The following is a 14,829-nucleotide window of genomic DNA, read 5'->3' as shown; positions in this document are numbered from 1 at the left end:
ATGGCATTTATTTAATAACTTTGATACCTCTTGTTTAACATCCTTAATAAAACCCTCAAAATTCATGAATCAATATTTTTGTTTTAACTGCTGGTGGGCACAGTGTACGAGCTAAAGCATGTTTACAGCATAAATAACAAATACTGAGCATTAATAAAATGGTTTGTGAAATGTATTAAAAGAGGGTGGGATAATGCTTTGGTATGAGATAGAAAAATTCTGAATTTCAATAGGGATATTCCTTATTATGACTTGACAATGAAGCTCTGCGAATTTGAACAAAAATCTGTTAACTACAATGTATAGAATCATCACATGAAATTGTGGACAGACCGCAGGAACCCGAAATGAGGTAACAACAATATATGACCACATTAAATGTGGGTGTACTGTATAAAAGGTAGATCAACTCTGAATTGATTTATAATTTAATTACAGGGTAAAAGATTTCATGGACATCTTAAACATACCTTCCCGAATACAAACTCGATGATCTGATGATATATTTGGACTAAAAATAACAAACTAATTAATTTATCAAAATTTTGCTTCAATTCCTTCTCAAAACATTGTATTTGTTAGGAAACACCCAAAGCTATAAAATAAGTCATGTTTGTGTCATATGACTTGGCTAATAATGTGGTACCTAGCAATGAGTGCAAAGCTGGAGGAGAATTTTTTGCATATACAAGACAATGTTGTCTTAAATCGCTGTCCATTTATCATAAATCTCGAAGCCTAATTAAATTCTCGGATTATCCACCCCTGTCCACATCTTTTTCCGTGACCTTTATCTCAGAAACTGTTGTATGTTTTAGTCTCTCACTTTTTCCTAGTCTGTACACCAAGTTTATCAACATATACATCAAGCAGTCCCTAATGTTGAGGGATTTGACGTCACTCGAACAGACATCCGTAATCGGCAGGTTGCCGTTTGGGGAACCCTTACATTTTTGCCCTGTATGGGCTTCATGGGTGTTTTTCCGGGAATCCATTATTTTTCTAATAAGATTGGATGTTTCTACTTTCCATATATACCTAAATTGCCATACTTTTATTGGAAATAACCACCCAATAAATACTTTTGTGGGAAAGTATCTTTAATTAATAGTTGAAGATTTCGTTAACACTTCTATGAAAATTATCACAATTTTGTTATAAGCTTATAAGACACACACCTAATGATCCTTATCCACACACAGAATTTTAAAACAAACAAACTTATATAATCTAGTTTGTTTAAACCATTAGACATGCATCAACCAAGATCAAAGACTGTTCCACCTGTTAATAACATTCACTTAGCAAACTACCAGCAGTTAAGAGTTTTATATGGATACCCAATTTCTTTTATTTACTTTATACATTTCAATAATTTAATCTATCAATTAATCCAATCTTCATTTAGGCCTACTTTATACAAATGTTTAATCCAACTACCAGTTAATCCAATCTTATTATAAACATATTCCTCAAATTGAACAACTGAACTATAATAGGCATGTTTGGCAACTATTGTTACACCAAGATATATTAGGAATATATTACTAAGTTAATCAATTGCATTGTCTATAGCTGTCAGGTAGTAGTCAAAATTGTTTTTTGTAGTCAATTGTTTTTTGTATTAAAGTGTGTGACTTTTTGTCATATTCATATCTTTAAGAAACACATAACATCCTTTAAATATCTCTTATTACCGTATGTGAGTGTGATAAAAGTTTCTACTAAGGGAATTAAGCTTACCCATACAAGTAAAATATTTCATCAAGTCCATTTTTAACATTTGATTTGAATCATAACTGTCAAGGAGGTAATAAATAATTTCAAGTCACATGCTATCTCCATAACTAGTAGTAACTCTTCCTATCATGCATGAATGATCATCATTATCTTCACTGTATTCTACAATATCATACACATCACTGTTCCTCGAGGGACATATGGTAGACACATCCAAATCATATCATACTTTAAATATAGCAATTGTATGTATTTGCAGATCTGATTCATTTTTGGAGGAGATTTCTATTTAAATACAGTACTAGTATAGTTTGTAGAGTTCTAAACCTATATATAACTTTTATACAGACATTGGGACTCTAAATTAAATTACAGAAGTCAATTATCGTTATTATTAACTTTTTCTGTCTAAAAAAATATTACTCCCAATTCATTACATATATTGGTTAGAAAAAGCAGAGCAATGTCTATTAAAATAACATTAACACCTTGAGAGCATATTTTAAAATTTTCAATATTCCTTAAGATATGTTTGGGCTAGTGATATGGCAATGCATATGTGAATCGATTTTGACAAAATGTAGGGAAATTGCACATCATTTGACAAGTATTCACACAGTTGAATGTTTAAAGGTACTAGCTTCCGAGATTTACATTTGTTTTTAGGTAAATGTTTAATATTGTACAACCAGACATCTCTTTCTCATACAAGATAGAAATAACTGAAACTTAGATTAATTCTGTTAGCTCCCCAGACAATAATAGAGCAATGTCTAATGTCTGAGATGGGTCAACCATATTTATTAGACTTGCCATATTAGGGTTTGATGTAACAATTTATCTTGACAAGATAGGGAGAACATTTCTAGTCTGTCTTTAAAATAAAAATTGTGTTGCAAGGCTACAATGTTTAAATCAATATCTACAGACTACTCCAATATTGCTTTGAGGATCTAAATCATGCAACCTGTTCCATGAAGAGTCTTTTCAGAAAATGGTGAAATTGTTCACAATTATTATAAACATTTGCTCAGATGTCATTCATTGCATCAGAAAAATTCTACCAAAAATCTTCTCTGCATCATGCTCAATACTCACTGCAAGCATTATAAGTCATAAGTCTGATTAAAAATATGGTTGGTTGTCTCAATGACTCAATCATCTAATTTACAACATTGCTGGATGGATGCAAATAGGGTGCCACAGTGGCTCAGTAAATAAGACGTTAGGCTCGCTAGCCCGGATGTCCTATTTTCGATTCCTGTCTGATGGTTTACGGTGTGGTTCCCCCTCGACATTGGTGCAGGACAGAGGGCCTGGTAAGGGACAACGTCTCGTTGTTTGGATGAGACGAAAAACCATTCCTGTGTACATATTGGCATGCACCTTAATGATCCTTGGCAGTTGGAATTTGATACAAAAGTTGGCTGTACAGTCGCTGCCCTGGCAAAATTTCCTTCATAGCACATTGTATGGCATATGCCCATCTTCATTAGCCCAGTCCAAGTAGAACAGTAGGATGTTGAACCCCATTTCATTTGGATGCACAAACAATATTCACCACTAGATCAAGACATCATAAATGCATGTTGGAAGTTTATCAGGTAACAAAATATCCACAAAGGTTGTGGCATATTTATTCTTTTGTGGGTAGTTAGAGCATTTACAGGACAACCCATGAAGTAATTATCATAAATAATTAGAAGGGGTATCTCGAGATACACAATTATGAAGTAGAAGTAGGATTCTAAAAAACATATAACGATTCGCCATACATATCACCGTAACTAACTTCTTAGAGCATTTACAGGACAACCCATGAAGTAATTATCATAAATAATTAGAAGTGGTATCTCGAGATACACAATTATGAAGTAGAAGTAGGATTCTAAAAAACATATAATGATCCGCCATACATATCACCGTAACTAACTTCTTATTGGTTATCCTTACACCCCTCTAAAGCACAAATATTCACTAAGACATGCCATAAAATGTTAATTCAAATACTCCAATTTGATTCTAGACCAAAAAGTCTACAAAAACAGCCAATTGGGCAGGAAGAAAATAGATAGCCTGAGAAAAAATATAAATAGAAGGAACTACATTCATGGGTAGAAGACTTGATAGATGAAGTAATTGTTGGCCTGACTCCTGATGGACTAAGAAGAGTGGTAATTATTTTACCTATTATTTGGACAACAATGAACATAGTTCATTATTGATAGCTCCAATTCACATGGCAATGAAGAACAGTGTTTGAATTCAATATTTTACCATGTTTTGATAAATCATCATGATTTTGAGACTGAAGTATGTACAGTAATTGGAAAATCATTTACAAAATGACATCACAGCCAACAAGACTTCTTGTGGAAAAAAATTAAGAAGATAACCCTTATATCAGATAATTGTGACATGTTGCGCTCTTTGTTGTTAGAAAGATTAAGATCATCAGAATGTTAAAGAAAATGTTATTGACCTAGTCCTAACATGAATGGAGAGAGAATTACTTGTCTCAGTCCTGCTGAATACTAAAACTAGACAAGTTATCTCCCATATACAGTATTTGATGCAAGATTCCATTAATTGATAATAACAAGTAAAGCCGTAAAGTCAAAATCCATACAACATAGTGTCAGAATGTCACTAAGCTGCTTTTAGCAGACAACGACGACAAGCTTATCTTTCCTTCTTGGGAGCATTCATTTTAACAATTTGACATGTAACCCGATGTCCTTTGACCGTTGACCTCAAGAATTCAAGATGCAAAAGACAAAAGACAAATGTCATTTTGCAAAGTTGCTTTGTTGAAGTGTATATGTGAAAAGGTTGTGCACATTAGTTGATTTTTTCCAAAAAACATTTGTAATTTGACATTTGACTTTTACTTTAACGGTATTATGTATTTATCATTATAAGTATAACGACATATGTATTTTGCATCTTAGGTATTAGGTATTTTCTATGATGTATAATAACACTTTCAACATACATTTAGTTTTGGCCCTTAAATCCCGCCATATAAACAGTCTAATTTAAAGAAATACTTGATTGCTTATGCACAATTATTCATTTTTGAACTCAATTTCTTCATTTTTTCACTACATTTAACTCTTTCAAAGCCCCTCCAAAGGTCCAAATACTCTATTATTTTATTTCAATTCTAATACAGATATTCACATTGCACCAACCTACAACACTACACATCTTTTGAAAGGTAATGGAACAGACGCAAACAAATATCTGAGTTTTGGGTTTTATGTGTGGGTTAATGCTTATCATAGTTAAAACAAAAAGTGATCCCCCTAGTAACTCAATTTGAAAAAAAGTGTTGAAGATCTGAGTGTGCATGTATAACCTATATTTGTTGAATTAGCTCTCTAATGACTCAGCATGAAGTGTATGCCAAGTAAACATCTAGTTCAATTTTTCTCAACCTAAAACTTGAAAGTGACCCTGTATCAATATAGTACTTACCGGTTTTCGAGACTTCTGATTTATTACTGTCTTCAGATAACAGAGATCCAGATGTATCACAGGTCATACCACCAATACCACTATCAGGATAACTATGTTGAGCACACTGATTACGTAAAAGTAGTTCCTGTTCTACTAACACTTTAGTTAATAGTTTCGATTTTGGAGCATGTATAGCTTGTAACGCTTGCGTAGAAACATAAGGAGAGGTTTCGGGAAGGGTTATTTGTGTGGTTCGATGTCTGACAGGTACAGCTGGTTTATTGTTTCTATCATGGACATTAAGGCTACGAGTTCTTGACAATCCACTACTTCTTCTTCGGGATCCGTTGTAACCAACACTATCAACTGATTCGTCGTGAAATCCCATATCTCGATCTTTTTCAACAGGAGAAGATGGCAAGGAACGCAACATTTTTTGTATGGTGATACTGTCAAATTGTATGTCATACTCAGGATTTAAGGGGGTTATAGGTGTCAAAGGTTCGGGAGGTGAAGGCCATTCAGGAGATTCGGATGATGAGGTGTGTCTTGATCCACCACTAACAGATATATTAGTGTCAACAGTTAATCGGGAGACTGGACGTGAATTGTGGGGAGATAACTGATTTCCTCCAACAAATGCGGTCTCAATATGTACATTATCTTTAAGTCTCTGGTCCTTTTCCACCGGAAAGCGTGCTTCACCTGTAGTTACATAAATTTTTCCATTTAAATCCCCTAAACTCCCTGTTCCTTCTTTAGCAAATGTCATGGCTGATACTGCTGAAGCTGGTCGTCCTTGTAAAGAACGAGCAGGTGAAGGATAGGTGGTAGGACAAGATGGCATGGACTTCCTATTATCAGCCTCTTTTGTGCTTTTGGTGAACACAGTCCCATTTTCATTGTCATAGATAGAAGCATCTGATGGTGGCTTGATTATAGCAGAATAGCGGAAACCACCACGATCACAGTTGTCGTCTGGAAGGAAACTAGAAAATTCCGGAATATTTCTGTCCAGTGCATTACAACTTGGAGCCACATGATCTAGATGATCACAAGTTTCACTGTGCTGATCTGCAGAAAATGGTCGCTGTTGATTTAATGGTGAACTTGGAGATGATGCAGAAGCCCCTTTACTTTTAACTCTCTAAAGAATGAAAATACAATAATAGATGAATTATCAAATAAATCCATGACATCAACAAATGTTATTCCTTCAAAACACAACAGTACTTTGTCTTTCATATTATATCAAACTTTTAAATTATTATTTTTTGAAAATCAAATTTGACTTTACTATTGACATCAGCAACCTGATATTAAAATTCATGTTTGCATTATTCGTTGGCTGCATTCACATTGAAGTATCTGCTTTCACATATATCATATAGATATAGATATAAATATTAATGCAGCCTAGAACCAAATACAGTAAACCTCACATAAGTCGGATTCGTATAAATCGGATCTTCGCTCAACTCGGATAAAATCGTTTGGACCCTTTGATGCTGCAAGTTTTTTTTATTAAATTTCTGCGCATAAGTCGGATTTCCTAAGTCAAATCTTTGCTCAACCCGGATCAAAATGTTTGTTCCATTTGACCTAATTCCAGCTTTTTTCCTTTTCCTAAGTTGGATCGGCAGTATGTTCAGAATTTGATTGTCAGTTTCGTCTAAAACGTGGTTAGGTATTCCATGCACAGAGCCCCAAAATACTTTCTCTCTATCATTTTGACTCAAATCAGCCTATTTGATGCGACGCAATAATAGAATTTTCACGGAAAATTCGAAACTTGCTGTCTGCTGTACGAGACACTTTCCGGGAAAATTTAGACATTTTTCAAAGATGGAGACAAAATGGAAGTTATCAAATCGCACCAAAATGGAAGTTATCTACTAGCACATACGAACGAAGGCTTGAAATGTGTCTTTGAATCAATTATTATCCGGCTCTTGCAGTTTATTTTTAATCGAGCTAAGATTGAATTTCGGTCTTTGGCTAACTCGGATCTTCGCTTAACTCGGATAAAATTGGTCAGTCCACTTATGCGAAGTTTACTGTATATATAAACAAGTGGTTGCCATGCAAGATACGCCCACATTTTGCAAGAGATGGACAGAAGATCTTTGGGATATATATTTTAAGTGGCATCAAAATCAGATAAATATTGTCCACAAGCTAAAAATGTGATTTTTCGTACAATCGGGGGCCATAATCCATGAAGTTACGGTTCGATATATGCCATTACCAACAACAGGAACTGAGATCTTTGGGAGATTAACCTATATTTCAAGTTTTGTCAAAATCGAATAAAAATTGTGACCTGCAGAGTGTTCACAAACAAATTGTCGACGAACGGACAGGGGCGACGACCAAAATACGTCCACATGAAAAAGTAGGTGTATTAAAATAATTCAGTAATGATTCAAACTGTATGCAAGGACACTATAATAACACCCAATATTCACATTGTTTCATAAAGGGATTTAAATACTCTTTTTTGTCTTATTGCGGTAAAGATATCTTTATATACTATTTGTAATTCATCAAAAAATTGATATCATGTATATTGAGCAAATTACTAAACAATCCAGATGTTACAGTCCGACAAGCGTCAAGATCAAAAGGAATAAACATACATATTAAGTTTCATCAAAATCAGATAGAAATTGTGACCTCTAGAGGGTCAACAAGCTAAAAATGCGAATTTTCGTACAATCAGGGGGCATAATCCAGGAAATTACAGTCCGATATGCACCAATATCGAAAGGAACCGAAATCTTTTGGTTATAAAGTAACATACATTTTTAGTTTCATGGAAATCGGATAAAAATTGTGACCTCTAGACGATGCACAACCTTGGTACTACATGCTTTTACACTATTTGCGTACAATGAGCAGGAAGTTTTGCTCCAATTTTCACAAAATTCCAACTCAATCGTCATTATGGTGTAACGGTGATACATTTTAACTTTTTTTTTTAATTCGGATATTCACAAATGTTGAATGAAACCTAGATCTTTGGGATATAAATATATATTTTAAATTGGATAAAAATTGTAAACTCTAGAGGTTCCACAACCATGGTATTAAATACTTTTACACCTTTTCAAGGTGTAACACTAACAGTGATACATTTGAACCATTTTTAAAATCAGATACATGCCAATATTGAGAGGAACCGAGATCTTTGCAATATAAACCTTTATTTTAAGGTTCGTCAAAATTGAATAAAAATTGTGACCTGCAGAGTGTCCACAAACAAATGTGAATGGACGGACAGGGGCAATGACAATATACACCAACATGAAAATGTGGGTGTATAAAAATACTGTGACATACATATAAATAGACTGTACTAGGGAAAAAATGTTGTCAAATATTTAGATAATATGCTTAAAATAAACTGAAAAGATTAGATTAAGGCAAATACATAACAAATTCACTCAACAAGTTAATAAAAACACACACAGCAAACAACATGCTATAATCTCAATCCCATTACATGAGAATTAAGCTGGTTACCAATAATCTGTTAATCCATATTATCAAAAACAAATAAAACTAAAAGAAAGTATAATATCAATAAAAAATTATCAAATAAATAAAAAAAATATCAAATAAAAAAAAAATTATAACAAAACTGACATAAGTTAAAATAATGACTACGCATTCCTAATTAGTAACGAAAAATACATATACTTGTAAATAAAATAAAGACCTATCCAACTAAAAATGACCTGAAGCAGACAGTTTGTGACTATGAGATCTAACCTTAGGTGGCGAAAGTCGAAGGGAACTTGTAGATGATGCTTTCCGTGCAAATCTTTGAGTGGGAAACTGTTCCAAGAACAAGAAAAGATCAAATAAATGATCATTCAATCATACTTAAAAGCTTAACAACATAGACACTTAGGCACTTGAAGTTATACCTTTATACTTTTGGCACAATGTAAGAATTAGCAGATATCTTCAGTTACGCTAACATAACCAAGAAATTTTTGCATGCAAGTGTTCGGGGTTTTTTTTAAATGTTGAAATCAGACAATTTTAAGAACTGTTTCAAAATATCAGCCTGTGCATTAAATGTCATTGTGCTTGATAACGATAAGAGGATACTTAACGAAAAGTCGTGCACGCTTGTGTATAATAAACCAATGATTGTCGTCCCATGTAACTGTGTCAGGTTTTTTTTAATACGAATACCTTTAATATGAAGACCATGACACAGTGTAATAGAACAGTTGTCTCCCTTTAATTTTGAGAATGTCAGAACAATATCGATGTAGACTATTGTTGTTTAAGGAAGAGCTATGGCTTTTCCAAAATGTGATAAAATGGTAAAAGAGTCAGTATTCTTTAAAGAGGATGATGTCCCAAAATAAATAGATGACATATTAATTAATTGCACATTTCTTTTTTTGTAAAGCATCATGCAATCAAAACTTAGCCTATGGTCATGAATGGACTTAGCCATGGTTTTAGTACAGTAAAACTATACACAAAGTTTCATCACTCTCACTCAATTACAATCAAATTTATAGTGCTCCAAAGTCTCAACCAACCAAACTGCTCGTCATTCTGCTTAACCTAAGCAGAAATTGCTCATGATCGAACTTAGTCAAGGTAGTGATGTAATGAAACTGTACACCAGGTTTCACCACTCTCACTCAATTAGACTCCAAGTTATTGTGTCATGAATCATAGACCAAACAAATTGTTTAGCCTATAAGCAGAAAATGCTCATCTTTAAACTCCATAGTCTTTGAAAAGCGTGGGGGACAAAAAAAGGCCTTTATATGTACTAATTGTTTCTGGTTGCCGATGAAAGTATAGATATCTGCTATGTGCCATACTCTTTAAGTATAAAACAGTTTTTTCAAGTTCCTATGTGTTTAAAATAAGATACAAACAAAAATAAACTGTACAGTTGAAATAATTGTGCTATAATATAAAACTTCGCAATTTCTTTTTGTTATCAAACTTGTATTTTGATGTTTCATCACATTTACATAACATTCTTATGAAAAAAAAACAACCTTTAGGTTCAACTGTCAAAATAAACATTCAATCATGCCAAAAACTGATGCCACAACAGCTGAAGAGAATATCTTTTTTTATTATTATTACCCAACAGCAAACAGGAAAATTTGGCAACATGATTAGTTAGGCCTAGCAAGAAAACAGGAGAATTTAACAAAATTGGATAAATGATCTTTGCTTTGTGTATGACACGAACAGCACCAATATAATCAAATGTTTTAATATTTGATAATAAAAAATTGAACACATTTATATGTTGAAACAACACCTACAATTCAGATATTATTCAAAACAAATCTAGTTTAGTATGTATAATAACAAGCCAACAGTGAGGCTGATGTCCCCCGCCAAAATCAAAAAAAAAAGATGACACATATTAATTAATTGCACATTTATCTTTTTCAAAAGTATAAAGGAATCAAACTGATTATCTATGCTTAGTCTAAGCATAAAATGTTCACTATAAAACTCAGGCTTTGAAGTACCTGGTAGTGAGTGAAACTATACACTAAGTTTCATCAGTTTCGTCATTCTCCATCAGTTAGAATCAAAGTTATATTGTCCCAAAGCATCGACCAAATGAAATCCCCAGATGAAATAGCTTTGGCCCCTAAAATTTATTTTATTTATGTTGTTTTTGTAACATAAGCCTTCATTAAGAAATAATAATAAATTTATGATATAAAAATTTAATTTCAAATAGATCTATAACATTTTTCACTAAACACATTTGAGATTATTGATTTATCTTTTTACAAATCATCATAACCCCAAAAACATATGAGTAAATACTATGCTTATGGCATGTCTAGTATTACAGGCCATTAGGCCTTCTAATACCAAGAAATTGGCCATTTTAAACCATTGTAGACCTACATGAAGATATTTTCTTTATAGATAAGAGTGCTCTTCTTTCCATGACATTAGATATGAAGTGATTTTTTTTTGATTTTTTTTTGTCTCTTAATTATTTGAAAATAGTATAATTTATACTTGAATGATATGGTAATATATAAAACAGTAAAAAAGGGGCTTTGTTTACTAGGATTTTGAGTGTTTTTTCTTTCTTGGGATTCTAATTTGGGGCGTCATCTAAATGCTTAAATTGCCTTACAATAAAATAAACCAGTGGACCATATCTGTTATTTCCCATGCTATGAAAAGAAAATGAATGAGAATTGTTTTTGTGAATGATGGTATGTTAAAATTATTTGACCCGGGCCATTGGCAATATTATCATTATTCCAAATATATCTATATGTCGCAATAGATCTAACAACGTAGCCCTTATCAATGTTTGTTAATGTCGTGATTTTAAGTTAGGAGAGGGTGACGGCTGTCCTAAGTTAAAATTGATTTTAGTTAAAACTGTCCCTAAAATATTTTTGAGAAACGCCACTATTTTAAGTTAAGATAAAATTTGAACTTAAAATATTATTTTAGTGGATTTTAACTAAAATGCTTAAAATAGTTTTGTGAAACTCATCTATCTTAAGTTAGCATGAAATTTCAAGAAGATTTAAGTTTTTGTGAAACAGGGCCCTGTCTGTTTATGTCTTTTGGCTTCACTTTTAATAAAACATTGACTGCTGAAGACAAAATCATTCATTTCTCAACACTGGCTGCATATGCAGACTAAAACCTTTAACTGTAGTATGCACCTTCCAAATCAGATAAAATTTAATCTAAAACATAGTGTTGCAGACAACGAATAAGTATCCCCTATGGACAGAGGGAATGTCACACAGAGATCTTTTAATTAATATCTCTGTTACAGATGACTGTTTCGACACGTGACGTCACATCACGCGGCGTCAATCATTGTTTACAAAAGACATTACTGATTCGGGCTAAATGGTGAATTTTACTTATTTTAATACCCATTACACTAAATAGGAGATTATTTTTACCTACAAACAATTCAAACGTCTTTATTTATTTTTCTAATAAATGAAAAAAATGTTGTAGAATTTAATTTGTCGGAAGAAAAAAGTTAATATTTGGGACTCATTAAGTCACATTGATGTCATCCTTATCAGTGATTGTAGCGGCCTAGCGAAAATTCACTGCTGATCAGTGTGAGGGAATGTAAGTTTTTCCCAGTATTGTGACATAAGTCAAATGAGCAATAAATCTGGTAAAAATAATCGACAAGGTTTTGGTAAAAGGAGCAATAACTCCATCTAATATTGATGCAAAAATAAGAATTTCAAAAATGCATTTCAACAGGATTCTTCCTTACAACAACCCAAACAATCCCTACTAATTAGAATAAACATCTCAAAATCTCAAACCTGTAGAGTACTTACAAGAATTGTGAAATGGATGGACGGACGGAAGAAAGGCAGCAATATAGTAACACATAATATATAGGTGCATACAAATGATAGAGGTAAAACCATTTTAAGTATATGTTTTGAAATGACATCAATCATAAGTTGATATAAACTTAATTTCCTTATCTGAGCAAATGTTAAAATTCACAATGTGCTTTTTTTTGTGGGACCCTTCTTTTAACAATTCTTAAACTAACTTCAAAAGAAACTTAAGTTCCTACATTTATGTATAGAACAAAATAAACAAGAATTTTGCCATTTTAATCTCATATAAGTTGAGTTTAAATAAAATGTCAATATATTTCAACATATTGGCAAATCTCCAGTTTATTTTCTTCAAATAAAGAAATTTATGCAGTTATCAAGAACCCAATAAAAAATATCTATTTTCACTTATAAAGTGTTCCAATATTTTTTTTACGGAGGGACTGAATTATGTCTACTTGGAATGAAATGTCACCAGTTGTCATGTCTCTCATGAGGGAATTCTGATGAAATACAAGAATATCATATGCCTGAGCAGAGAATTATATACTTCATTAGTCTTCCCACATCTATATCAACCCTGCTCATCGCAACTAATATTTGCTGAATACAAGCAACTTTCATATTTATAGCATTCTGATCACCTTAATGCTTGTAATGGAAGTATGTTCATCATGTGAAATTGATAATGGGGTCCCACCATCTTCAAATCAAAAGACTCGATGAAGCAAGAATAATTCTAATGAATTTTCTACGTAAGTTTTGATTACTGCTTCAACTTCTGTATATTTCAAACATCATGTTTTTTTTTCAAAACATTAAAAAGTAAAGTAGCCGCCAGGCATGAAAATTTAAATGACCTCCACACTAAAAAACCCACAAATAAATTATCTTTCAGCATTGTTATAGAAAAACATTTGTTTAAACTCATTATCAACCTAAAAAAAAGTATTCAGATTGTGCGAAATTAATTTCACGCCTTCTTTTCCCAGGTGAAGGGAAAGTATGGAACGCGAAAACTTGTCTAATGAATCAACACTTTATTTGCCAACCATTTCTAATCAAGTCAGAACTAAGAATTGTCAGGAAGACATAATTCAATTTTGATTGGCTGTTCATTTTGTTATCACAAATATTCTTCTCATTTGAGAGTAAAATCTCACTCGTTCTTTTATATCTAATAACATAACCAAGACAATATTCTTTAATTACTATTCTACATATTAATTATTCATATCACCTAGGCAACACATTTCACTATTATAATCATTTTCAGAGGAAACCAAGATAGAAAGATAATTGAACAAAGCCATGTCTATGTTCAGTAATCTTCCATGTCTAGCATAATTGAATTTTTAACTCATCAGCAACTTATGTTTATGCCAAACCATAGCAAAAGCAAATAAGAAGTGTTAAAAAAATGTTATTACCGCACAACAGTCTCGAAAGCGATGAGCATCTGTAGCCGTGGAGAAATTAAGGCCCCATTCACACTGATTGACTGGATCACGCCAATGAACAAAACTTTCAGTAGCTGGACAAATAATGGTTCCTACAAAAAACAAACAAAATTCTGTGAAGTATATTATTGAAATCAAATGAAATGAAATAGTGTTTAATAAACATCCTACTTTCTTCACCGACTGAGCAAATGGAGATGGGCATACACCATGCAGAGTGTTCTGTGTGGGAAATTTTGCTTGGACAGTAGTGCGAGGGCCTATTATTATTTTCATCCCATCTGAATGACTACACACAATTCCTTACTAGCCCCTCTGGCTTGCAGTGTTCTATGTGGGAATTTTGCTCGGACAGCCTACTTTTATTTCAAATTCCAACTGTCAAGGGTTCTTGTGTACACAAGACCTCAGTTTTTCATCTCATCCAAACAACTGACACTATTCCTTGCCAGACCCTCCGTCCTGCACCACCGCCAGAAAGAAACCACACTGGAAACTCCTGAAAAACTTTCTTGGCCAACACCAGGATCAACCTCGAAAACTCCTGGTTAGCAAGCCAGCTCCTTCCTCACCTACTTCAGCTCCCTATTAAAAGCCTACTACACAAGTTTTAGAGACAAACTCTTACTTTGGCAAAGAACAATGACTGTTAAATAATTTGATTTCACTCAATTTGTTTGTTAAAGATACATTATGGGAGATTTTTACAGAGAATTGGCCATTCTTGCTATAACAGTTCAAAAGTAGATGATGAAAGAAGAATATTTTGAAAATTTCAGTCAAATTACTTTATTCTGAACATA

The 14,829-nt window shown here is 32.9% G+C and overlaps 2 protein-coding genes across 6 annotated transcripts in view; one reads left to right on the top strand and one right to left on the bottom strand.

The window, feature by feature from the left end:
- LOC126811586 (inhibitor of Bruton tyrosine kinase) overlaps positions 1-14,829 on the top strand; it is a 128,415-nt gene that overhangs the window by 14,429 nt on the left and 99,157 nt on the right. The gene's annotated exons all lie outside the window — the stretch shown is intronic.
- The window catches only part of LOC126811585 (protein still life, isoform SIF type 1), a 117,523-nt gene that overhangs the window by 39,774 nt on the left and 62,920 nt on the right, over positions 1-14,829 (bottom strand). For 4 of the 5 annotated variants that reach the window (XM_050537280.2, XM_050537275.2, XM_050537274.2 and 1 more), the window contains exons 5-7: positions 13,997-14,118; positions 8,977-9,042; positions 5,221-6,349 (exon numbers count right to left, since the gene is read on the bottom strand). In XM_050537280.2, coding sequence (XP_050393237.1) covers positions 5,221-6,349; positions 8,977-9,042; positions 13,997-14,118 — 1,317 coding nt within the window. The remainder of the gene's footprint in view (positions 1-5,220; positions 6,350-8,976; positions 9,043-13,996; positions 14,119-14,829) is intronic. The other variant, XM_050537279.2, reaches the window with a different exon arrangement.

Source organism: Patella vulgata, chromosome 2, assembly GCF_932274485.2.
Source record: "Patella vulgata chromosome 2, xgPatVulg1.2, whole genome shotgun sequence".
Lineage (NCBI taxonomy): Eukaryota > Metazoa > Mollusca > Gastropoda > Patellidae > Patella > Patella vulgata.
The sequence above is the reverse complement of the archived record's forward strand: the minus strand, read 5'-3'. Positions and strand labels throughout refer to the sequence as shown.